The 26,395-nt window shown below is 42.5% G+C and overlaps 1 protein-coding gene across 3 annotated transcripts in view; it reads right to left on the bottom strand.

Moving 5' to 3' along the window:
* Positions 1-62: 62 nt before the first annotated feature.
* LOC120822748 (phospholipid-transporting ATPase ABCA1) overlaps positions 63-26,395 on the bottom strand; it is a 134,307-nt gene continuing 107,974 nt past the window's right edge. For all 3 annotated transcript variants that reach the window (XM_078106242.1, XM_078106241.1, XM_040182661.2), the window contains exons 42-50: positions 26,266-26,386; positions 21,800-21,862; positions 20,566-20,672; positions 18,627-18,768; positions 17,624-17,758; positions 15,954-16,057; positions 14,639-14,731; positions 6,695-6,938; positions 63-2,047 (exon numbers count right to left, since the gene is read on the bottom strand). In XM_078106242.1, the coding sequence (XP_077962368.1) occupies positions 1,919-2,047; positions 6,695-6,938; positions 14,639-14,731; positions 15,954-16,057; positions 17,624-17,758; positions 18,627-18,768; positions 20,566-20,672; positions 21,800-21,862; positions 26,266-26,386 (1,138 nt within the window). In that variant the 3' untranslated portion in view covers positions 63-1,918. The remainder of the gene's footprint in view (positions 2,048-6,694; positions 6,939-14,638; positions 14,732-15,953; positions 16,058-17,623; positions 17,759-18,626; positions 18,769-20,565; positions 20,673-21,799; positions 21,863-26,265; positions 26,387-26,395) is intronic.

The raw sequence follows: 26,395 nt of genomic DNA on the forward strand, positions 1-26,395 counted from the left end.
CTTTTGAGCTCGGATCCGATGACAAATAAAGCAATGTGCAAAAATGAAAGCTGGAGTCGCAGTACAATTTGAGCAAATGTTTAATCATTTGTCTTGGCAGGATTCAGTGTGGGTAGGACTTATTATTCTTTGCAGCCGGCGTGACAGTCGATTGAGCGCAGCATAAAAGTGATGTCAAGTTCTCAAAGTAAACCAAAGCGGTTAAGTGAGGAGGTATTTACATTCTGAACTCAGTGCAAAGTAATGTAAGTGGCCACTTGGGTTGTACAGCACAGAAGAAATGTTGAAAAGATTGGAGCTGTGTCATGTTCTCTACATCTTAATAAAACTTAACTTTCTATTTCATCTGAGATAAGCAGTATAGGCCAACAGTTTGACATTTGGGATTTCCAAAGTGCACAATGCAATTTCTTTACATATTATAGATATTTTGTCTAGTTTAATTAAAATAACACAAAAAACACAGTACTTTATATTTCAGAGTAAAAAAAGAACATTTCACCACAAAATGACCGTTTGTAAGTCATTACTCATCCGGACATTTCATTTTGATTAGTTTGTTTTTCTGGGAGAGAAAAAAGTCTTAATGAACTGAAGCAAATGGGGGTTTAACAGTTTAACAACAGCCAAACTATATTAAAAGATATTACAAAGCCTCAATAACTCTTTCAGTATATCCAGGGAATTTATTCATCTAATTTATTATGACTTTAAAATCCTTGAGCATCTCAGTGAAAACCGCAACCTTCAAGAAATCAAATGACACACGATGGATGAATTATATACAAACAGGTTTAACAGTGAATTATTCTTTCAAAATTGTATATAAATGGTAAAAAAACAACCCGTGTGGGTGTTTAAAAGGCACATTGTGTGTAACTATTCCCTGAAACTCCAGCTCCCATCAAAAGGCTCTGCATTGATGTGCACACACGGATGCTGTCGTCTTCCCTGCAGACCCAAAGATGTTTAACAGCTGGTTGACGCTCACTCATCGCCCCACTGCTGTAACCTCAACGTCTTTAGCCTCAGATTAAACATCCACGGCTGATTGGAGGCTCAGTCAATTGGCCAAAGCCAGCACATCAGACGGGGTTGTTAGCGTTCAGTTATTTTCAAAGTCAATCATTAAAGTGCCTTTCAGTAATTCACAATATGAGGTAGGAACTAACTGTGGATCAATTTGTTTTAAGCCATATTATCACATTAGTCCCTTGTTGATATCTATTCATATATAAATATCAGCATAACTAACTATCTGGCTGGAAAACACCCACTTAAAAACATCAGTACAAGCTCCGCTCTTTCATACAGTTATACATTTTAAAATATGATCATCATAAACATAAAAAAAATCTAAAACAAATTTCAATTTAAAGTTCAACCCTGGGGAGTCGTAAATATTGTGCAAAGTATGGGGCTTTCAAAAGATCTTTTTTTTTCAACATTCCTCTCCACTAAAGTCGGCAATATACTTTTAACTACATCAAACTGGCCTTTACCTTTCTTTCCATTTTAAGGGTTAGGTTGTGTCATCACTGCAAGATGGAGACAACCTGGGCGAGTTTGCAGGAACTACAACCATATTCTATAAAGTCCATGGCGTTGCCTTTGCAGAGCCGGCATTCACTGAGAGAAGATGATCTCCAGGAGAATAAATATTTGGCGGAAATACAGAATTCCTGAGAGCAAGTATTTTGCAGAGCACATTCACATGAGTTGTGTTAAAGATGATTATGTTAGGGCCGTTACAGAAGACAACACAAACAATTACAGGACATGTCATTTTTGACCAACACATCCGTGCGCATGCTCGATCGACGGTGTGCAAACATCATTCCGCCTTTGGAAATGACAGGAAATTAAGCGCGTTTAAAGTACTGCCGGCCAACAGTAATTGTGATTAGTGTAATGGTTGTTAAACCTCCTGCGCTTCTTGGGAGGTCTTCAAAGACTCCATTGGCAGCTCATCTGAAGTGTCCACTGCGTTGACGTAGGCCTGAGAGTCATCTTCCCCGTGCTGGAGCCTCGCAAAGTTCACAAAGACCTGGAATGTAAATGCGGAGTAGAAGGCACTTAAAGGCAAATTCAAGCTAGAAAACGAATACACACAATGCTCAGAGCCCTGTGGACATTTCCCTACCCGCCCCATTTAGTCCCCCCCCCCACCCCTCTGCCTCGAAAACAAACAGAAGTAGCAGCACAGACAACGGGATGCATGCGAATGAGTTGCCAGACAAGGGCTATGAAGCATCAAGTAAGCGCCTAGGCTCACACAGTGAATGTCAGTTTGACATCTTTGACCAGCTGGGAAGGAGAAATAAAACAATCATTCTTCTCGCTGTGATACCCATTTAATGTCAGAAGAAATCAATCCTACGGCATTCGTAAAAAGCCGTGTGCATTTCATCGCGCCTCAAACGACGCTGTCGTCCAGGCTTTTTATTCTCTTTGCATTAGCTGTCTGTTGTGATAAAACTACACACAGATTTTTACCCCACAGGAGAAGAGCAACAAAGAGGGCTTATAAAAAATGATAAGAGCATTGCTTTTTCTGACTGGGTAAATGTAGAATGTAGAAATGCAAATGAGTCAATTTTAAAGAATATCTCAAAGCAGGAAAAAATAAATTGTCGACTCATTAAAAAAACACTTTTTCACAAATATATATCACAGCTAAATGAAATGGGATGGAATGTAAATACCTGTGAGAGAAGAGAAATAAACAGATCTTAACAATAGTGTCTTTTCATGCTTTTGTTTTTGAGAGGCTAATTAAGATAGAGAAAGAAAGATTTGATGTATTGGTCCCTTCTGTGTAATATCTTGTGTTCGCCAGCAAAAATGTGGACAGAGGCATTTCTATTGCTCTCGTAAACTAGAATAATCTACTGTCATCGGCACCTTTAAAAAGCTGTCAGACACATTTGAAGAAATTTGTATTTGTTGACATGGGACTCACCTTGAGCTCTGACACTATTAACTTTGCATAGCGCTCACAATACCAAACAATAAAACTCATAGCCGTGTATTGAACAAACACATAAAAACTATACATAAGTTCATTTTACAGGTGCTTGTGTACAACACAGCATTATTGGGTGCTATTATTTAATGACCCTCACACATCAAGTCCTGCTGTTAGCCTTGCTGTATTATTACAGCTGATATGTTTAGGTTCAAGTAAGTTACTCCTATTTTGATTTACTAGAGCACAGAGAGCGAGACAACCATTTACGCTCCCGTTCACACCTACTGGCAAATCTCAAGTACAATTAACCAAACCTGCAGGTCTTTGGACTGAAGGAGGCAGCGGGAGAAAACCCACGGGAGAACATGTCAATTCCACACATCGGAATCCGCAGCCGTTGCTGTGTGGCTGCTCTTTAACTCTGCCAACACACTTTATTACCAATGAGTGTTCAAAATGGGGATTTCATGGAATCCACTTCGGAGCTTCCATTCAGAATTTGCAAAGCACAGATTATGGCCCTTTGTTCACTCCGTTGTAAAACAGGCTTTGCCACTTCATGTACACGTACCTCAGAAACATTAGCTAAATGTTCTTAAATACATAGACAAATACAAGTACTGTGTTCCCTTTAACTGGAATTTTGTACGTACATATGTAAAACCTCTTGACCTCAAAGCTGGCGGAGCTGCTGGCTAGTTGGTTTTATTGAAAGTAAAACAGCAGATTACCTCATACCTGAGAGACAAGCTGTGTCTGCAGAACGCCCGAGGCTAAAGTATGCTTCTGTGCGTGAGTGTGATGTCGGACCGTCAGCACTACGTATCAAGGTCACAGTTGTCAAGGCATCTCATCAAGGGAGAATGAGTTAGAGGACAAGAAGGACAGCAGCAAACACAGCCTACGCCAGTCTCTCGCGACCTCTGACCTTGCCACTGGCTGTTATTGGCTTGATGTGCCCAGGCATGCAATGGCTATTACACGTTCGCGTCTAAATGTAATTTGGCCGCAACAATTCCTAAATACAACTTTGATATGTTATCACCTTAAACATACATATGCCTCTTTATATGCAAATACAGGTAAAAACTATAATATATATATATTGTGTTGTGTTATGGGAAATATATATATATATATATATGTATATATATATATATATATATATATATAAAATTTTCACATTTACAGTTGGCGCAAATGCTTTTATAAATACTTAGTTACCATTCACATTGGGTTGAAAGCATCATTAAACCTGATCCTTTACGCATGATTATTATTTGTTTTTATTTATTTTATTTCATTCATTTCTAAAAATGTATCATTTCTGCATTTATATCAGGGCTGCTTCTATTCATTCTTGAATTAATAAGTAATTCATCATTTACATTGGTAGGAGAGAATGTCAGCTTACCACGAGGGGAAGGATTTCAAATGGCACTGTATAACTCCATGAATTTTAAAAAAGTAGTCAAAAGAAAGGGGTTATTTTACATCATATCTGAGGGTTATGAAGGGAAGATATGTTTCTTAAGAGATTAGGTTACTTTATTGCCATATCGTGTGTGATGAAACTTTTTTTTTCACTGAGGTTGAAAATGTGTTTTGCGTCAAAATATACTCACGCTCATCACAAAGAAGAGTAATGATTAGGATCACTTATAAAATGCAACTAAAACGTCGTCTCATTCAGCGGACAGCATATAGCGGCAGGGTTGAATGTCCCAAGGCATCGTCCACACATAAAGCAGCAAATGCTTTGCAGTCCGCACAACCTCCGCCAATAAGACGGCTTAGAAAGTCACATTCTCCTTTCACATGCTCCATCTGCACCGTCTTGGCCATCGGTGTTAATGCCCGAGCAGCAGCCTGTGTGAATCAATATTAATTGTAGTGCAAGTCTTGTGTTCTACTATAGGTCAAGGCCCCTCTCTATAAATCACCAGCTGAAAGGTGACCATCTGGGTCTCCACAGGTTCGCCAGTCCTCCCCTATGTTTTTAGATAATGTGACCTCCTGGTCGGAGTATGATTTATTTACTACGTCTTATGTGGTAAATATTGACCAGAGCAGAATGTGGGCCGAGTTAGATAAAAAGGAAAAAGGAAAAATGACGCGATGCTGGAGGTTGTGGTACGGCTGAAAACCAATGATCTGAGAAGCAAAAGCAGAGTTCTGTAAACAAACAGACAAAGAAACCCGCCTGACTCCAAACGTTAAAGCATTTAGCTTGACTAACAAATCCCTTCTTCCTTCCCAAGTGGTAGGCTAATGACCCCCTGAAGGCCACATTCGACTTGAACATTGCTACTAAAGAGGGTTTTATCTTGAATTTTGTGTCCTCTGGAGGGAGATGAAGTTGATTATGAAAACCTTAACGTTCCTGGATTTCTTTATACCGCATAGTAATTTGATTTATACAACGGTGGCACAGTGCAAATAATTGCATGGATGAATTTTGTTGTTCAATCCTCTCGACCAGCCTCCCCCAGCACTCTCCTCCCCATAGCGGCATAGACCGAGAACTGTGTGGACCCCTCAGAGGTCATCTCCCACCAGGTCTTCTGCTGCAGAGCTAATGGCAGCCTTGCAAGACCAGACACACTTGCCTCTAAGCAGCTGATTGCATAAGGTCCTCGAGGCCATTTGGAAAACACAAGGTGAAGCCAACGCGTAACCTGCCAGGGCTCAGTTTATCTCACAAATCAGGGGGTCCGGCTAGTGCTCTTGGAATAGAATTAAAACAACAGGAACTGGCTGGGGGAGGTTTTTTAAAATGAAGAAAAAAAAAAAAAAGAAGAAGAGAGACCTCAGTCCAGATTCTTGATCGATACCGGGACCTGGAGGCTAAACTATCTATATTGGCTACACAAAATCAGTGTCGTCCTCATTGGTCAGGCTGACACTCTAGAGAGGACAAAGCATAGGCAATAATAGATCTTAAATCTTATGCTGAACTGAACAGACTTGCGTTAGCTGAGAACCCCCTCCACAGAATTACCGCAGGATACTGAACATGTCCACGGAGACTTGACTTGACAGATTTGCTCACATCAGAAGTCACGGGAAGTGGAAGGGTGAAATTGTACATCCCTTTGCTATTGTATCAGCTGAAATCAGCGAGAAAAAAAATGTTCTTCTATCAAGAATAATCCATAACAGTATATTTGGTGAAAAAGGAAAATGTGTCATCACCAAGTCTTTGCCGTGAACAACCCTTAGGAAATAGTCAAGTGCATTGCTTGTTTTTTGCTCCTTTTGTTATTGTTCAGAGCCTGCCAGGTCCCCGATGCACAGCCACAACTGTTCAACGCATGGCAAAAATGGTTCAGGCTCCGTGTGGATTAAGCTCATCAACATGTACCGCCAGAGTTTCTGATTGGAGAGATGAAGATGGGCGATGAATAAATGTATTGTCGGCTTTGTATGGTACTAACAATGGAATGAGATTATGGATTAGCGATGAAAGGGAAAATGTATCACCTCTAGATATTACACAGGTTCATCAGGTGCAGGGGGAATGGAGCCCTGGGACAAATTACCATCTTCATGCAATTTATCTATAATTAGCAGCAACATATCTTTTCTCAGCCTGAATATTTACATCCCACTGCTGTCTATCATCCTTTCACCCATGTCGGTCAGTTTAGGACAAATATATTAGTGTCGCAAATGGGTACACTCCACATATCGAACTTAAAAGTAAAATGTTTTAGGCCTTACCTGATCGAGCGTGGTCTGGGACACGGAGTAGTCCTCCACCCCCAGCCTCTGCTGGTGACTGGTGAACTGGCTAAAGATGTGGGCCAAAGCCCCCTGTGTGTACGGGAGATGGTACTGCAGTGTGTTGTGATGCTTCTCCTTCAGGACGCTGCCCAGGAAGGACCGCCGGACAAAGTCCTCTACAGGCTTCAATTCAGGCGGAGAGCCACCAACCCTCACAATCACCGTGTAGCCATCACCAAACCTGGAACAAGAAGTCACAATTAACCCGTAGGGGCAATAGTCAATGGGGGCATTTGTTGTGGGTGTGTTAATGGGTATTGCACACAGCATTCATTGTGGCCGGGTGATTTGTTGTAATTTTAGGCTTTAAAATAATACAGTGTGGGAAGTACCTTCAGAAGCAGCCATTTTAAGGGTCAAAATGTGAAAAATAAATGAAAATGGGAAAATTAAATGTTTCGGAGGGTTAATGTTGGCTACAAGTGGAAAGTAATTTCCATATGCACCAACTTTAGAGTGGTTGAGGAACAATTTTGTGAGTTCTTTTTTTAATCTAACCCTGCACAAAAAACTGACATAACCCGGATTGTGAAATAAATAATTTGTAAAAATAAAATTGAGTATACAGAAATAATGAATAATCTTACATTTTTTTGGTCTTTAAAGAACCCGAGAGACATCGGGTTAATCTTTCTGTAACTGCAAACATACGTGCAACGCTAGTGCCAAATTCCCCACATCTGGCCACCTTAATAATTCACTTCTCTTTTCTTCTGTGATCAGGGCATGGTGACAAATAACAAGGAGGCCCACTGGAAACAGGAGACAAGACGGAAAGCGCACAAGATGGCAAAATATAATTGGTCTCGTACTCGCTGGATGTGGTGAGCGGCAGGAGCTGGTGAGCCCAAACACCTTAGAGCAGAAGCCGCTTGACTTCATCGGTACATCAACGCTGCCGAGAAACGGATCAACTTTTGCAGGTAATAATAGGTTTCAACACATTCCTCCGCACTACATGTCAAAGAAATCCTCAATTTGAGCCGAGCAAAGCCAGCGACAGAAACAGAAATTGCTTTGAAAGGTGTACATAAGTGAAGAGGCCATTGCTTGATTGAAAGAACTAAAAGGACCAAAAAAAAGCTGATTAAAGGTTGGCTTGGCTTCATCTGTCAACCATTAAATGACTTGAGATCCCAACACAAGACATATCTCAAGCTGTAGAATACAGTTCCGCTAGCTAGGAAACTACATCCACAATACGAATTTGATCAGCTGTATCACAAAAGGGTGCATCTCAAATAAGATGATGAGGTTTTTTTGCCACCTGTCGTTAAGGAGAACATAGGGCTTACTGTCTAAATAACAATACATCCCTGATGAGTAGGCTAAGGCAGAGAAGATAAAAGTGCTTGAACAGCCACAGTTTTGAAAATTTGTCGACATGACTAATATTGCTGAACACAAAATATTGTCACAAATGAAACTGTGCCCCAGCTAAGCTGTAAAGCTAATTAGCGTCATGCATCTTCCCAGTTGTATGCAATGTCTGCTGAGTTCCAACTAAGACTCGTGCCTTGTTATTCTGTCGTTAGCACTCTTATGACCCATTGTTTTCTGCCTAATTAATTCCCTAATGTTGGATTTACTCAGGGAAATGTCCATAGTGGGCTGGTACAGAGCAAGAAGCAACGAGAGTCACAGGCTCCCTTAGTGGCAATTAGAGATATGGTGACTAAACTGCAAGCCTACACAATCCCTAGGGGAGGGGGAGTGGAAGTGATGCTTTGTGCTGGTGCTGAGAAGCACAATGAATAGAGCCCATGAGTAGCAGAGTCCTTACAGCCACAGAGCAAGTGTAACTTTGCATAACTGTAATTCTTCGGGCATTATGATTGGACAAGCCAGACTACAACTTGTACCCACAAGGACAATCAACCCTCATACGCCATCACGCAGCCATACCTACTGCCGCACGGTGTACGTAAGATTTGGTGTCTGTTAGTATTGAGATCTGACACAACATAATATAAAAATAATGCATACATCTTGGTTGGGTCCAATGCTAGAGGCGAATGAAACACCAAAAGGCACACACAAATGTAGACCTCTTCAAGCTTGATCGCCATCAAGCCACCCTGCAGGTGTGTGTGGGGGGGCCGGGGGGTGCAGCACAAGTGATCAAAAGCATCCCCATAACCCTCAAAGACATATTACCCAGCGCACATCCTGTGGATAAAACTGCAGGTGCCCTGCATGTATCAGCGTCTTAGCACTTCATTAAGGAGTTGTCCTTTGGACAGCCCTTCACCGGTTCCAAATTATACTCCACACTGACCCGAGCCCTGCTCAACCTCGGCATGAAATACAGTCCTTTCACGAGGCGTTCATTGTGTACTTAGAGCTTCATCATCTCAAAGTGCAAATGCAAAAGAAGGATCGCCATCAGAGGCGCAGGGGTCTTAGAAACTACTATAATTACTATTAGAACGCATAACAGATGATTGTCCTTCTTTAAGATGCTCCCTCCAGTTGAAATTCACTCTTTGAGACGTTATTCAAATGTATGATTTATATTTGCAAATTAAATTAGGCATAACCGGAATAAAATAATTATGAGTAGGGTACAAAGCATTCCTTTGTAAAATTCCTGTGAGTGGAAAACGTTAAATCCGTATTTGTTTCTGCTGTCAAACAAAAAATATAAAAAATGTGTTATCATCATTGTTTGCAGAAATATCTTCATGCTAAATGAAGATGTAAGAAGCTTGAACCACTAGATATAGGCCAATAGAGCTGTGTCTGGCATCACAACATTCCATCAAAGCAATGAGTGAATGTGACACTGTTGTGGAAAAATGGACTAACAAACTACATTTTCAACAATGCACGGTTGCTCAAATATTATCCCTGTGGCTGGAATGTCACAAAAAGAAATGATATCACAACTTGGTTGTCGGCTGTGATTTGCACACACGGCACCAATAATCCATAAGATGAGTGTTTATCCAGGACACAGCCACGTGATTTCTGATTTTCAAAAAGACTCCACAGTGTGTAATCAGGCACCAGCACCAACACGTCACAGCCATCCTCACACATCAGGCTTAATTCATCATCCAATCAGGAGTATGAATGTAATCCTGCTGTGTTTATTACAGCTGCCGTGTTTTGTCAAAGGAACTGGAATGCTCAGCCGAGATGCCAAAACCATTTTTGCAGAAATCCAATAAGGCAAGAAGGCATTGTGGCTGAAAGGGTTTGTGATATGGTTTGCTGTGTACGTGAGTAATGCAATGCTGTTCCTCGGTGAAAGTAAAAGGGCTTATCAATTAGCTTTCGCTCATTCTTTCTTCATACGTACCTTTCATATCTTCACTGTCTGCACAGCTACACAAGGGGCTTCAGGCAGCACTTTGGAGAAAATATTCTTTCTTTTATATTCATCATTTCTACTCTGCCTCTGTATTCAAAACAAAACACGTTCTTTCATCTTCGCTACGCTGCCTGTCTTCTCTCTCCTGGAATAAACTCTGTCTGTGTAAGGAAAGTTAGGCGTAGACATCTTAAAATGATAGTGCAGCGAGCTTGAAACAATTACTACGCATTTAGCTGGTGAATGGTGATTCTAAAGCAAGAGGCAAGATAGTTGCTATTTGGGGTTGAATAGAGCAAAGAGGAAATAATGAAGGGATTATGTCATTGCTGCAACATATTGTCACAATTAATCCCTGCATATTGTTTCACATTAGAGGAATGATACAGCAGCCCAACCCAGCATGTTGGCGACACTGTAATAGCCGCGCTGCAGCTCTCGCCATCATTTCCATTATTCTGCCTCAATCCTCTCCTCCACCCTGCTCCTCCGGAGAGTCGTTCTTCCATGTAATTTAAAACAAACAACAAGCAGACACAGATAAGGCCTAGACAGGCAGAAAAGAATCCTGCAGCCTTTCTTCATCTAACGGAGTGTAGAAAGGTCACCCTCGCCACAGCCAAACCCTTGTATTTGTGTCTGCGGGGGGGAGAGCGGACGAGGGCCAACGGGTCACAGCGTGGCTCGGTTGTTCTGATGCTTTGATCAGGCGGGAAGTCATACAAAAAACATCCTTAGTTCTTGGAGGGAGAGCTAACAGAGCTCGAGGCACGGGCGCCACAGGAAGCACGAGGAGAGTTTGGCGGATGAATAGAGAGGGGGATCGGCATGTAGCTTAGCTTTGTGCACTCGGAAAACTGTTATTATAGCTTAGATTTATCTCAGATGAACGTGTCCAAAAATAATGACGGCCATGCGCTTGCTAACCGCGAGCCTCTAGCAACTGTGGTTGAACTGGGAGGTATATGCTTTGAATTAGAGCCTTCAAGCAATCGCAAGGTTTCAATGTGAGCTTGTAAGAGGGCTTCAATGACGAGAAGAAGAAGTAGTAGATGTAGTAGTCGTTGCGCTTGACAGTGCAATCGAGAGCTAAGGATGAAGGGTGGATTGGACCTTGACTGAAGATTATTGTGTTCGAATAAAACAGTTAAATCTGTCCTTACGGACCGCTCTTCATTTATGCATGTCAACATTGTGTTTTAAAAGAAATCTGACACGGAGGCTATTAATTCCTACATTTTGAAACATGCATAGTTCACCCAATAAAACAGCCTCTAGCCATGTAGCAATTCTGCATGACCTTGAATGAACACATATAGATGCAAGATTGTAAGGACAACATAATGAAACTGATGCCACTAACACAAATGTTGTGACCAGATGGCAATGACAATACAGATATATCTATATACTGTATATGTAGATATAAACACCTCTCAGGTATGTACCGTACATATTTAGTGACCCATCTATGTCTGTCAATGTTCGAGCAGTCTTAATTACAACTACTTTGCTGATGCGTCATAAACCGTGAAGAGAATTATTTTGTCATCCATCTCTGCTGGTGACACACACTTAAAAGCCATAAACTATTAAGTTAATGGCCCACCTGCAGAGCTGATGTACAGTGAGTGGGACGGAGTTTATTGGACTTCTCAACGTCAACTTCATAGGGATTGATCCAAACTTTTAGACACCACTTGTAAAAACTCTCCAGTGCCCACACCGCATTACCTTAATGCACTTAAGGCACTTTTACCCTCCACTTTTATATCATGACGTGCTTTGAGGTAGGAGCAAAGACTCCGAGCTGGTCTGTGCGCTTACTGCAGGTACTTTATGAAGAGGGGATATGAATGATATCAATCAGTGGAAAATCCGGCGTCGGCTAGCGGGTGTCCTTTCTAACTGACAAGATTATAGGGGATCTTTGAAGCTGCTTTTATTGGTTCCTCCACTTCATTTGGGTTTAACACCTGGGAGCATTTATACCAGCACACCGTACTAAAGCACTATTTATAGCCCCGTGCACATTTCCTTTTACTTATTTATTTCCTCCCTTCTCTGTCAGGCTCACATGAATTCCAGGAAGTGTGATTGAGTTGAAGGATGGAGGAGGATTTTTTTAACAGCCGTGGAGAACAATAATGAAGGGGCTTCTTAAAATGGTCAGAATTCCCCGTCCGAACCCCGTTCTTCAGCCCCACTCACGTCTTCTCCGCCTGTTTAAATGGACTACTTTGGCTCGTTTGGGGCTCGGTTGATACGCGGAGGAGGGGTTGTTAAAGTAGCAGAAGAGCATCTCCGTGATAAAAGACAGGGTCACCACTGAACTAAAGGGGGCAGCAGCAACAAGCACTCGCACGGCCGCGCTGGAAGCCTCGCCGCCTGAGAGGAGCAGAGGGAGGAATAAATAAGGCTAATCTAGTGAGAGGTTTTTGAAGGAGATGAGGCGGTCGGGGGGGAAGCGAGGGCCGCGAATGCGAACGAGTGAGCTATAGGGGGTCAAAATGTGAGCGCGCCCCCCCCTCCCCTCCCCTGCAGTGAGATTCTGCACTCCTTTCAGGGGCCCGGTGATGAAAAAGGGGATGGAGACGAAGCAGAAGAAGCGCCACCCCACCCCTCCCTCTCCTCCTCCGCCCCCCCCCCGCCTCGCGGGTCGACCGCTCACGCCGTGCGAGGATGGCGTGCACCACACGCCACCGTCGACCGCTACCCCTGCTGCGTGATGGAACTCTTCCAATGTGCGTTGGCTCAGATGTTTTACCCTGCTGGATTGATGAGGCTCACAACGAGTTGAAGGGTGGTGAATCACATGCTACAGTGGTTGCGCGTCTGTGTGTGTGTGTGTGTGTGTGATGGAAGGGCAACATGGTATAGCGAAAACACGTGGCGGGACAGTGACGGAGAAAAGAAAACAAACGGAAGACGGCCCTTAATTGCCTTTTCAGTCATTAACAGGGTCCCACACCTCATGAAACATTAATTACACCAAGCGCTGAGGAGATAGGGACGCTTAATTAGAAATTATTCACTGCGTGGCGAGAGCTGAGCGATTTCAGCAGCATGTAAATCGTCCGTGTGAGATCTAAAATAAGCACAGCAAAAATCTGTGTCGGCGTCATGCTTTTCTGGCTCCCCCCCCACCCCACTGTGTCTCATGAATTCCCTTTTAACCGATAGCACGTGAGTGAAGTGGGACATGTGTTAACCCTCCGTTCTCCTCCCGTGTTCGTTTGCTTCCTCCCTTTCCCCTGTCGCTCCATTGGCTCCTACCTACCCGATACCCTCCTGCATGCTTCATACATTATTTACAGCACCCGGCTCTTCCCCCTACAGACAGGATGTAATAGACACAGCGGATCTGTCAATTACCCTAACATCTGGGATGGACTGATTGCTACATCGCTCTCCCACTTTAGCCCCTCGCCTCTCAAATGTCGCTCGCATCTCTCTCGTTTTTTTTTTTTTGAGCACAATCGAAAATAAACCTCTCGTCTCTCCCCAGTGGGACAGCGGCCAGTGATATGACATCGCTGCTCTTGACAACGTTGCCCCCTCTCCTTGTTGTTCCAGGCGTCCCCCCCTAATCCTCGGCACAACTTTAAAAAATTGCCCCGCGCCTCCGTCATCCCAGGTGTATTGATCTTTCTCCTCAACCCAACGACTGCCACCACATCTTCCTGTTGTGTGTGTAGCTCTTCTCCTGTGTGTGTGTGAGGAGTGTCCTTCCTCTTGCAAGATCGCACAATGGAGTGGTAATAATGTCACCAGACTGTACCTAAGGTAATGGATCGGGCTCACTGCTACATGCAGGGCTCAGGATATAAGTGCTGGCCTTGGGAAATGTCAGATGAATATCAGAGGAGGCTCGGCTGCTAGGAGTTAGGGGCAGATCATATCTGCTATGGAGACGTAACAAAACCCATTAAGAGTCATGCACATGGCCCATAAAGGATGTGCGTAATGACGGGTCTGCTGGGAGACACATGTGGGATTGGGGATAATGGTGAAAGACCCGGGACACTGGCCTGGGGCCCACAGACCTGACCGTCTGCTCATTTATGAATCTTTTCACGTAAAATCCATACAGCCATGTCGATGACTCGCTGCACAAAAGTGCACCCGCACGTATGGGGCATACAGGTGGGTTCATTTGAGTTTCAGCAAAAAAAATGAATACCCTGTCATTACATATCCAGTAAACCTTTAATTCCCATATAAAAGCTGGAGTTGTTTTATATTTACATTTTACAAGTTAGTTTTCTTCCAAGGCAAGTTGGCAAATGTGTATGTGTCTAAATGTATTTTTATAACAATGTAAACAGGATGTTTATGCTATGTTTATACTTTTTGATATTAGTTATTCTTTGTGTGTCTCCTTCTCAAATCAAGGAATAAATGCTAAAATAAAAAAAAAAAGATACATTTTATTGTCATCACTAATATAAATGATCTTATATGTAAATAAACAGCAAAAAACCTCAGTTGGACAAAACTCCAAAATTCATGGATTCAAGATTTTATTTGTATTCTGCTCTCAATTGCAAAGGAAGGAGACTCACCTGCTCTTTAGATGCTGGATGCTTCCGAGGCACTTGAAGTGACCATTGACCATGATGGCCATGCGCGTGCAAAGGGCTTCACACTCCTCCATACTAGGAGGAAAGAAAAGGGTGATGTTGCATTAATCACAAGCAGCATTTCACATTTTTGAGTCTCCTGCTTAACAGAATAAAGACATTAAAACTTGTCTTTTTAGTATAAAGAGTATTTTAGAGATTTTTGTAATATCTGTCCTCATTAATGATCTAACACGCTATGTATTTAAGGCAAGAGCATTCATCGCAGTGGGATTTTATAGAGTATAGCATTTTTATAGATGGTAGAACTCAATCAATTTTAGACAATTTCATGATGGAAAATATCTAATGATTTACTGAGAACCTTTCTATTAATTTACATCTGAGGTTTGGATTAGAGCATTTTTACAGGTCCACTTTAACACCTTAAATGGACAACAAATTCGGTAATTAGAGGGATAGGAGGGGACCATCTGTAGTTCTTATGATCTCATTTTTTCTCTTTCGGCCTTGTGCTGGAGCAGGAGTCATTTGTAGTTGAGGCAAAACCTGTGAAGCCTTTCTGAGGAATGGTCCAATTAGGATTATGACTTTGTAAAACCTGGTGAATCTGCCACTTAACAAAACACAACCACCTGGTCATGCCATGGACCATTGGATGCAGCTCAGCCGCGTTGCCTTGGAGGACGACAAATGCTTTCATTTCTCCATCAAGGGAAAACATGAAATAAAATAAATAACAACAGACCATTCACATGCACTGCTAGGGGTGCAAATGATTAAAAAGAACCCAAGCAATCTAGAAAAAAAGTCAAATAAATAGGCATGTTAATGGTTAAATTGTCCATATCAACTTGGTATTAGTCACTTCATCTCGTCCTCCTCACTCTAAACTGTGCCGGAAACTGGCCAACACCGCACAAGAAAATATTTAGACCAACTTTGCTCCAGGAAGTCTTGGATAATGAAAAGACCTGCAAGGATATTGACCGTTTCTCTTTTCATGGAGAGGAAAAAAAAGCTCCATTCAGTCAATAAGCCCCCATGCGTCATGAAATCATCTGAGCAGCCAGTGTGTTTCTGCCGACCAACATTAAGTGTCACACGGAAACAATACCTGCAAACTGAAGACTCAAAATGCAATCAATTTCTAATTACAATACTTGTGGCTGACGTTCTTTTTGTGGTTTGGTTGCTCTGCTACCGCTGGTGAAGAATATGAATAGTTTGATCTTATCTTTGCGGCTGAAGTGTGAATCCATCAGAGGAAATCTATAGATTAGGAGTGACGTTGCACCTGTGCGATGTGAGAATGACTGATCGGCCCTCTTTGATGATGCTTAGGATGCAGTCCCAGAGGAAGCGCCGGGCTTTGGGGTCCATCCCAGTTGTTGGTTCATCCTGTAATAAATGTAAACTGTTTACTTTACATGGCCGTTTAAAAACGGAAAAGGCATTTTTGAACAGACATGAAGACGGCAAGGGAAACACCTGGACAGATGTGTAGAGAAACATATTGGGCACTAATGAGTAGCATTCCGCAGGTATCACATTCAAACCCAGCTGATGAATAAAGGATTTTAAGAGTGAGGTTTGGCAGCTCATTCTGACCCAACACATTAATAAGACACTGTTTGCATACATACAGTCTGGAAGAATTCGGGGTCGACCCATACACACATAATGGAGACACATCCTTCGGCCCTCTCCAACATAGCACAGGACCAACAAACACAGACAGAAGGAGTCTCAGTGACTGTTTCTTTTTCCTCGGGGCTAGTCTGCCCATGCATGATTAGAGAGTGACAGTACTCAGTCCATGAGCTGGTTTCATTCCTGGTTCCTCTCTCGCTAGCAGAATCATACAAATCCCCCCCGGGGGTTTTCCACCACCGTGCCAAACGTGTCCCTGTGCACGCCCTACGTGGCACAGCCTCAAGGCCGCCTCGAATCCCTGGGCTTGCACACAATATTGAAACTGACGCAGACGACACTTTATCCCACCGCCTCAAAGGAAAGGCCTGGCGCTGGCCGCCAGTAACGTAGGCTTGGACTGGAGCAGCCCGACCGGCTACCCCTGAGCCAAAGAGGGGAAGACATGCCTGGAAAGATTATTCTGTAAAAGTAATTCATTATGGATTACTCATTACCTGACTAAAATTATTAGCAGCATAATTTGAGAGGTTACTCTGATTCATGCGAAGTAAAGCAGTTTACGAGGCAATAAGATATATATATATATATATATATATATATATATATATATATATATATATATATATATATATATATATATATATATATATATATACGTTTTTTAGGGCGTATGATGTGGTGGGTTGGACCTGGGAAAACAAGTATAAATTGCAAATTCCTCAATAACAATGTGTACTTCTATTTAAGCGAACCCCCTGTGAGATTTAAGGTCAGTAGGTTTCATAACTACATGGACATAACTTCCTCATGCACATTACAGCTGATTAATCAAAGGCATGTGATGCAGTGGATTCTGAGTCACGCCTTCATTAATCCTCCACCAGAGAGCAGATTCTTTTCCCTGCTCTATAAGTCCTGATGAAAAGGAATTTAATGTGTGCAAATACTCCTCTGTGTGCAAATTCTGTGTGCTCTGAGTTTTTGGAATTGGTTGGTTGTGATATATATATTAAAAGATGACCGTTGAGTGACCCCTGAAGAATACACGCTTTCCATCAGCATTAATGTATTTGTAATCCTTTGGGATATTCAGAAAGGACTTACCGGACTGATTTAACACTTTTTTGCCACTCATTTCCGAAAGCATTTACTATCTCAAAGTCTTTGTGTGCTAGATGAGAAAAAGCCCCCCGAGTGGCTTGAATCCAAACATCTTCACAGCATCAATACTGATAAAAGTATTACACTCTTAAGTCTGAATTTAAAAAAAAAGAAGATTATCACATTTTAATCACTGAAGATGTATCTCACCAGGAAAATGACTCCAGGACAACCGATCAGGGCTATCGCTGTGGAAAGCTTGCGTTTGTTGCCTCCACTGTAGGTCCCTGCCGACTTGCTGGAATATTTGATCAGCCCCAATTTCTGGATCCCCCACTCGGCCACCTTTTGGAGAGAGAAATCAGTGACCAAAGCTACCATGGTGTAGCTAAAAGAGTGTTTACGTGAACCCCACAAACAGACTTTCTTTGGATGGATGATGATTCGACTTGAATCTCCAATGTATTTAAGCTCTGTGATTTTCAAAGACAATGCATGGAAACTGGCATCACTTTAAGACCGTAATCACAGGTTGTTATGAAACTGTTGTTGCTTCAATAACATCACGGCAAACATCTGCAATAAGCAACATCAACACAAGAAAATGTTGAGGCGTCACAATACAACGGCATTGGACGATTCTCAATTAATAATGTGGACAATCTGTTTACCGATTACACCGTTGTGACTGCACAAGGGCTCCGTTTGGATCGGGAATTGGCACCATGAAACGCATATCTCAATGGGCCAAAGTCAAATTCAAGAGTTATGCTCGCAGCGCAGGATTGGGTCTCTTTTCATCGCAGCTACGACATCAAAGCCCTGGCATCGGGTCTGAGGCCTATGGTCGCCGCCGGCCTATTCCCCTTTTGATCTTCTTGTGGTAGAAGGAGTGCAGGGAGGCCGCGTCGGGCCGGCCACACCACTGGGCACGGTGAATAATGTAGAGCCATGACCCGCAGCGGCTGCTTTTACACCACTGGCCATTTTTCATTATGTATGGGTTCTTCCAGAAAAGTGTTCAATCACAACAATAATTCTGGAAACAAATAAACATGTCTAAAAAGTAGCACAACTTCTGTCTTTTGTTTTGTTGTTTTCTAAGATTGCATTATTGCCAGTTATTTTAACCACCCTAGCCATCTGTAGAACCATGCCTTCCTCAGTTTTAACAGCACAAGGGCTCGAGGTAGGAAAGGATTGTGATGGTTACCATGGCGACCTCTTTTTCTGGGACCCCCCGTAGCCTGGCGTAAAACTCAAGATGCTCCCGTCCAGTCAGCAGTTCATCGATAGCATCGAACTGGGGACAGTAGCCCATGTTCTGGTGCACGTTCCTCATTTCTGTTCGTATGCTGGGGATGAGAATTTAATTAGGGTTTGACAAAGCATGTCATTAATGTTTCAGACGGAGAGTATAATATCGTAAAAATAATGAGAACAGTTAGAAAGACAAAAAGTATACATGTCGGAAATGTTGCCACTTTTCATTCAAACAAAACGCATTTACTCAGAAAGATATGTCCAAATCTGTCTTTCTCTACAAACCTTTTCTATACTAATACAAAGCACATATTTGTCGTTTTACATTATGCTATCTATCGATCGACGTGTAGTCTCAAGTCAGCATCCCAAAACAAAAGGAAGCCAACTGACAGAAAAACCCTAATGTTGATACAACCTTTAGCTGGTCCAAGATGGTCATATCATATAACAGTCAAGTGCTTTTTTGTTGTTGTTGTTGTTGTTGTTGTTGTTAGCATCAGCTATTCAGATTCTGACAATGAACATCCAACTATGAATAAGCCTTTAATAGTGCCAATGAATATGAAAGGACGTTTATTGCAATTAAACTTTTGTTTAACATATTCCTTTATAGCCCTACAACCGGCCCTAAACTGTGATGATATTGTATCTATTGAGTTGAACATTAATACAGAAATGATTCTTTATTAAATACAGGAAGGCGGTAAAAGGCAAGCCTGGATCGGTCCAAAGGTTAGCAGCACCTCTTGATACAAACTACAGTGGTAAATTTGAGGCCACTACACGAACACAATACTAACTTAATACATATTAACATTTGAAAAAGTCTTAATATGTATTAAACATAACCAAAACCGAGGTAGTCTACTGCTGCCATAAGTCTGTTCTTCAGTTGGTTTCCCATCACAGGAGACTGCCGATGTTATACCGGCAAGAATTTGTCTTTTGCATCCCAGAGACAGGAGGACGCCAGGTGGCGAGGAGATGCCAGATCCAGGTATGAATAAGCTGTCAGGGGAGCAAGGACTTCCACTAAAAAGATGCTGCTTCTTTTTTCCTTTTGCCAATCATTTTTATAACCGACGCACAGCAAGCTGAAAGCAGAAGAGTGGGCGTACTCACATCTGTTTTGTACTTTTCAATTTTTGTTTTCCTTAAAGGTCTCTGGATTTTTCTTTTAATCTCTCTCAGCCACATACACCAACATTAACACCGTTGTCTCGGGCCTTGCTTTACTCAGCTCTACTTCTTGTTTCTATTGAACTCAAAGTAAATTAACCGATGTATACATAAATGAACGACTGAATAGCGACCGCAGTGATGCAAAACCAACCCGCAGCCTGTCTGACAACCGTGCTCTGATGTGCAGCCTTAGAGCTCCATGCTAGGGGGGAAAATAACTGTTGTTTCTTCCTAAAAATAAGGAAGCGCAAGTGCTTGAGTCTCATACTGCTGGTGTCAAGGTGTTTTTTTCTTTTGGCGTGTACAAAGATTTCTTATGACTGATTCTGTGAGGCAGAGACGAAAAACACAGCGATGTGCAGGGGCGAGGATGTAAAAAGGAATGAAACGTGTGAAAGAGTCAGACAGAAAGCGAGAGCAGAGTTTTCAGCATTTCTGAGAATATCGCGGGGATATGACATGAGAGGCGCAAAGTTGAAAAGGCAGCGATGGCAAAATGTATAAGAGACATCAAAACTACCGAAAAACAACAACAAAGAAGGTGAATGAGAGAGAGGGGAGAAATAGAAAGCAGAGTTACGCGGTACAAGTGAGGCTAAAAAAAGGGTGCGAGCTGTAGAAAAGCTTCTCTCCGCCCGAGCAGCCATCTTGGGTGGCTAATTATGACGAGTGACTTGGTGCGCTGGTGGGAGTTAGCTCCTCACCTGTATCCATTTAGGAAGGCCTCTCCACTGGAGACTGGGATATCTCCTGTCAGCATCTTGAACGTGGTGGTTTTCCCGGCCCCGTTGATTCCCAGCAAGCCGAAACACTGACGGAGACAAAAAGGGGGGATACAAACCTTATTGGAAAGCGGACAGCAGACCCTAACCCTCTCTGCATAAAGCAAATATTTGTTCACAACATACAGAATAATTGAACTGCTGTACGTAATATGCATAATTGGTTCGGTGTTTAGCAAGAATAACAAATGTATGTTTTAATTTCCTGTCTATTTTCACCAAATACACATGGAAGGCACAAAGTTGATACTGTAAAAAGAAAATAATGCGGCAGGAAGTTGTCGCTACGCAGCCCCTCGAGTCCCGCCTTAGGTGGTCCGGCATAAATGTTTGATTTCTGTCATTCATTGATCCCTGCTTGTTTGTGACCTGTGCCTGGGAATGTATAGTTGAGGACTAAATGCGATGTAAATAATGCATGGAAATGCACTGTGTGATCAGCAGAGCCCCGTGAATCACAATATTCCGCTGGCATTTACATTGGGCTTTGAGTAAACAGCGGCCGGGAGGAATGATGCCACCGGGAAGCTCCTGGAGCACGGCCGCCTGTCAGCATTTGAGATTATGTTTAAAAGAAGCTTCCAGCACACAACGGGTGTGTGTCTGTGGATATGTGTAATGTGCAACATGACATGATGACTTTGGATGCTTTAGATTACAGTACATTGATCAAAAGTCAAAACTGTGTAAAGTTTACCTCGTCGCACTTTGTGTCGATTCCCACCGCTAATTTGGCAGTGTTCTAAACCAAACATCACTGGGTCCTCGTTCCTTTGCTTCATAGACTTTGTTGCTCTGGCAATGCTGTTCTACTAGCCTGCCTGTGCGTTTTTAGCACACAAATGCTTGGCAGTAATACAATGGCAGAAAACAAGCCCAATAAGGAGATTAGTGTTTCTCCTCATGCCTTCTCTGAGCAGCATTTGGGAGAGATTTAGATTTGACTTAGTAAAATCTGAGAAGAGGCAAAAACATTTCTAATCTTCAAGAAATAACTGGAAAACTGTAAATCAAAGCTCAGACAGAGTGTATCCGCTCACTGCTCCTGGTTCTTATACGTATAATTTTGTCAAAAAATGTTGTATTGGTATTTTCGAAAAAGGTCTCTCGCAGACCTTGAAGAGCTGCTCGTGTGATGCAGCGGCATTTGGCTCACCTCTGCGGCAGGTACTCCCACACATAGCCTGTCCACAGCAGGGGGGCTCCTCCGAGAGTACACCTGCAGGGAGCAGACAATAAAATGAATCAAGCAGCCAGCCAGAGAAAGGGAAGGCAGGGGGGGAGCAGACAGTCAGCAGGCAAACAGAGAAGATCGCATGACGAAATATGGTGCGATCGCCCAGAGCAGCAGGGAAGAGCAGGGACGGAAGGAGCAGGTGGGGGAAGCAGAAGGGAGAGAGACGGAGAAAGTGGAGGAAAAGAAATGATCAAGAAGGAATCATTTGCAACATTTAGAGCCTTCCAGATGGTAAAAGGCGGTAAAAAAGAAAGTGAGACGCTTCCACAAGGGGGGAACAAGAGGAGGGCGTGAACATTAGTATTTGTGACCGTATGACAGTATTCATGAGGAAATCTGTCTCGCATTTGAGTACCACTTCAGTACCCTCAATAACCTTTAGCGCATTCGCCAGTCAAACCGCTGTTCGATGCATGGAAACCAGCTTCGCTGCGGCAGCATTCAGTGATTCAATACACAGAGATGACTTTGGTGAAGAAGCGTGTTGTCCTTAATCTGAAAAAGTACTCCTGAAGGAAACCTATTACGCATGCTATAAGCCTGTAGCCAAACCAGGGACAGGGTAAGGTTGTGATGTAAAACTTAAACAGCTGGAAAGGCCACCTGATAAGAGCGCAAAACCCAAAGGAAAAAAGAGAACAAAGTCGTAGGCAGTAAAGCCAAAACAATGAGATTAATGAAGCATATTGCACCCACCTATGGAAATGTTTGAAATTTACATTTAACATGTCCTCGTTAAGCTTGTAATATAAAAGATAATATGAGCGTATTTGCATGAATTGCCGATGGGACTTTTAGCTTAAGAGATGTCCTGTTTCAGACTGAAGATGTTTCGTCACATTTTGACCTGCTGGCGTTGCACCAGTACTTGAAAAGCTAGTGAATCGCATCATTGATTAAGACACAGGACACATTAGTGAGCGGACATGTACACCACACCGCATGGTAATCCTATTGATATTAACCAAACTGAAGGAGGGCTAGACTATTAAAACTGTGATGCAGAAACTCTCTCAGGGGAAAAAGAACAATTCGGTTTGTAAGTCACCGCTATAGACGATTGATGTCGTACCACATCCCACATGAAAACTTTCCGTGCTGCATCCACATCCTCCCCCGCTGACCAGCCGTATCCTTGCACATTTGGTAGAGAACTCTCAATGTAAGGGATCATGATGTTTTTTACAGTTTTTTTTGTTTTTTACAATCACAAGAAAGATTCAGCAGTCGAATATTTAATAAATTTGGGTATTTAGTGTGTGAGGTATTTTTCAAAATCCAAGACTGAGAATGTCAGGGTTTGATGTATTTTCAAAGTGGTTTGAAAGCAGCGTTGTCTCACTCTAGCAAGAAAAGACAAGCCAGGACAAGACAAGGCCTTTGTTGTTGTTGCTGACTGTGACAGTCAAGGCATTTCAAATTCTAAATCAAGGACAGCACCGGGCCCCTTTGGGTTACGAAAGAGTGACTATGCGTGTTTACAAGCCCGTGTGTGAGTGTTACAGACTTAAACTATAAATGTTAAAACAAAAACAAAAAAAAGTGACAACATACATTTCCACGGATACATTTATCGCATCGAATCTGCGGACCAAATATTACTCACCATTGAAGACACTCAGCCGTTGCGGACAAAATGCCTACAAGGTAAATTTAGAATGGCCACATCGAATAATGACATTGCATTCACTAAATAGTTGGCACATCGAAATCCTTTCAGTGCCACCTGGCAGCTGCACTTATCAACCTGTATTACACATGCTACTTTTTAGTGACAGTTTGCAGTGCTAAAGCCACATCAAAGCGCCACATACATGTATGGAGGGAGGAAATTAAAAGATAATTCCCCCTCAGACTTAGAAACCACAGCGGCTGATGATAAGCAGGCTGACGTCTAATTAGATGAGACAGCTGAGAGGAGGTGACAGCGGCGGTACTGGGGAAACCCTAAAATGTAGATTTAGGTCAGCACATCACTAGATGTAGACGTTGCATGCTGCAGCTCAGGGAGTGAGACATCACACTGACACTGCTTTTTACAAAAAGGACTCTCCAAGGACTATTCGTTTCAGCAGCATGCGGTGTGTGTGCTACTTTTGGCTGATGTTCCCTCACTGCCGTACCAGATTAGCTCAAGATTGCTTCACCCACATCACCTGTCATGTTCCATTTACCTTGTTAGTGAGTTTAAACTGGATGCCATTTAACACATTTAATTGCATAACAGTTGATATTTTCATGTTTTTTTTATACAACACAAAGTGATACTCGAAACAGCTATTTTTTTTCTGTTAATTAATTGCAATGACTTGGTCAAGTTTCCGCTAGTTGCATGAGGTTGTTATTTGAACCATTAATTCATTGAAAGCACTATTCGTGTTAATATTGTTTCTCTCTTTCTCGCTGCATTGCATCATTTCTTTTCTTTGAAGATAATATTTTGATGATGTAATGAAATCAAAGAATGTACGGGAATGGACATCTTTGGAGTCATTCGAGAGAAGGTAAACATCACAAACAAAATGCAATATAATATATATGATATATTAAAATACATACTACTATAGTATGTGTAGTATCATACATATACATGTTTTGCCCCACTGAGGCAGCACAAGTCTTACTCAAACCGCTTACATGCACAGAATAAATATAATCACAAGAGCATCCTTGAAGTACTCCAAGGTTCAACTCATCACTCTTCAGTCTCCTGAATTCAAACAGCTGTCACAAGGTCCGGTAAAACTTCCACTGTCAACTTAGTGAGTGCCTAGAAGGTTGAAGCGACAGCACCGGGTCGGGGAAACTGCTCACAGATGGACACACTTCCATTACAGTCTGCACTGACGCTAATGCAGCGGCTAAGTGGAGGCTACCAGGTGGGGCTCAAAAGGAAGGGGAGGAGCACGAATCTGACACATGATGGATGGCCTGTCAATCGCTTCAGAGGCATGCTTGGATTTATGACAGGGCTCAGCCTGTGGCACATGGCCACCGAAGCCATGAGCTCATTGATCAATTTGTTATCTGCATCCCAAAAGGACGGGGCACAGCTGTGGTGGGAGTCAACGCGGGCACTGCAGGAAGAATCCTGATGCCTTCTGCCACTGTACTGCTGTTTTCGTGTGATGGGCGGTGCCACAGAGTCTCGTCTTAGTGAAATATTGTCAAGAGATCAAGGTGGAGAGCAACGGTTGCGTGTAAACAGGAGAGAATCACAATTACATCTAGTTTTTGTTTCATTATGGCACAGTTTAAGGCTGCAGATCTGTCTTTTCCCAAGTTCGCTGAACATTAAAAAGTTCTTTTGACAATTTTTTTGGCTGCGAAAGAAACATTCCACTCCACCCGGTTTCACCTTGCCAGATGATTTGTAAGACATTACCCGTCCGACTGATTTACCCAGCGCTTGCGCGGTAATTACCCGAGGGAGTGTGGAGCAGCCCTGTGTCCGTGAGCAATGAGTGAAAGATGAAGTATAGACTGCGGAGGCCGCGGCAGTCAAGGAGCGAAGCAGGGTGGTAAGAACGAAAGGCTGTTAGACGGTCCAGCTGTCGGCACTAGAGGTGCGAAGCAGTCTGCTGGGGTGTCACTTCCTGCTGCTGTGCCGCCCGCGGAGGAAACATCTGCCGATGGATGTGGCGTTAATCTAGCCTGTGTCGCGGCGCACACAACTTGCGGGTGCAGCGTGGGAAAGGCCAGGGCCGTATGCGAGTGCGGACCTCTACGAGGCTAAAATGCAGCCATGTTTCGTTCTCATGGCCAATTGTGATGCATGTGAATCTTCAATCTGTCTTCTCATTTTCCTTGCAAAACTGAACTGTGCATCTGCGAGGAGAAACAGCAACACCCTAAACTTCTTTCACTCCCACATACCCACGTGTAAAGATGAGGTGGATTAGTACTGTATTATGAAAGAACATAACAAAATAAGGAGCAAACAGATAATTACACAAGTTGTCGATTGTAAAATATTTGAAAAGTAAAAATACAGCGGACACAGTGGAATACTGCGCCAGCCAGTATTTGTTATAAAGAATAAGAATTAGAACAAGAGTAAAGATGAAAATGAAAAATAAATATAAAAGAGGCAGGTGAGCTGTTGAATTTCCTGGCTTGTAAAAAATGTAAAATTTACATATACCACTAGACTTTGAAGTACAGAAGACCTTACCATCATGATGGCATGAAGGAATACGCTGTAAGTCTAGGACTTTAAATAATAAATTAATACATTTTTACATTTCAAGAAGGAACAAGTAATCTGAACCTGCAGTTATTCCATGTTTTGGTCAAAAACATATGACTGAATAGAAAAGTGGGAACTACTCACTACAATCAGTACAACACTTTACTTTAGGACTTAATTATGTGCAGCACAATACCTTAGTGAGGTCACAGATCCTCAGAAGGTCTTTCTGGGCCTTTCCTTCATACAAGCGCTTGCGTTCCTGAGCAACATCGATATCCTCCTCCTCCGAAGATAATGACTTTCCTGAAATAAGTCTGGCAGAG

The sequence above is a fragment of the Gasterosteus aculeatus genome, chromosome 7 (assembly GCF_964276395.1).
Source record: "Gasterosteus aculeatus chromosome 7, fGasAcu3.hap1.1, whole genome shotgun sequence".
NCBI lineage: Eukaryota > Metazoa > Chordata > Actinopteri > Perciformes > Gasterosteidae > Gasterosteus > Gasterosteus aculeatus.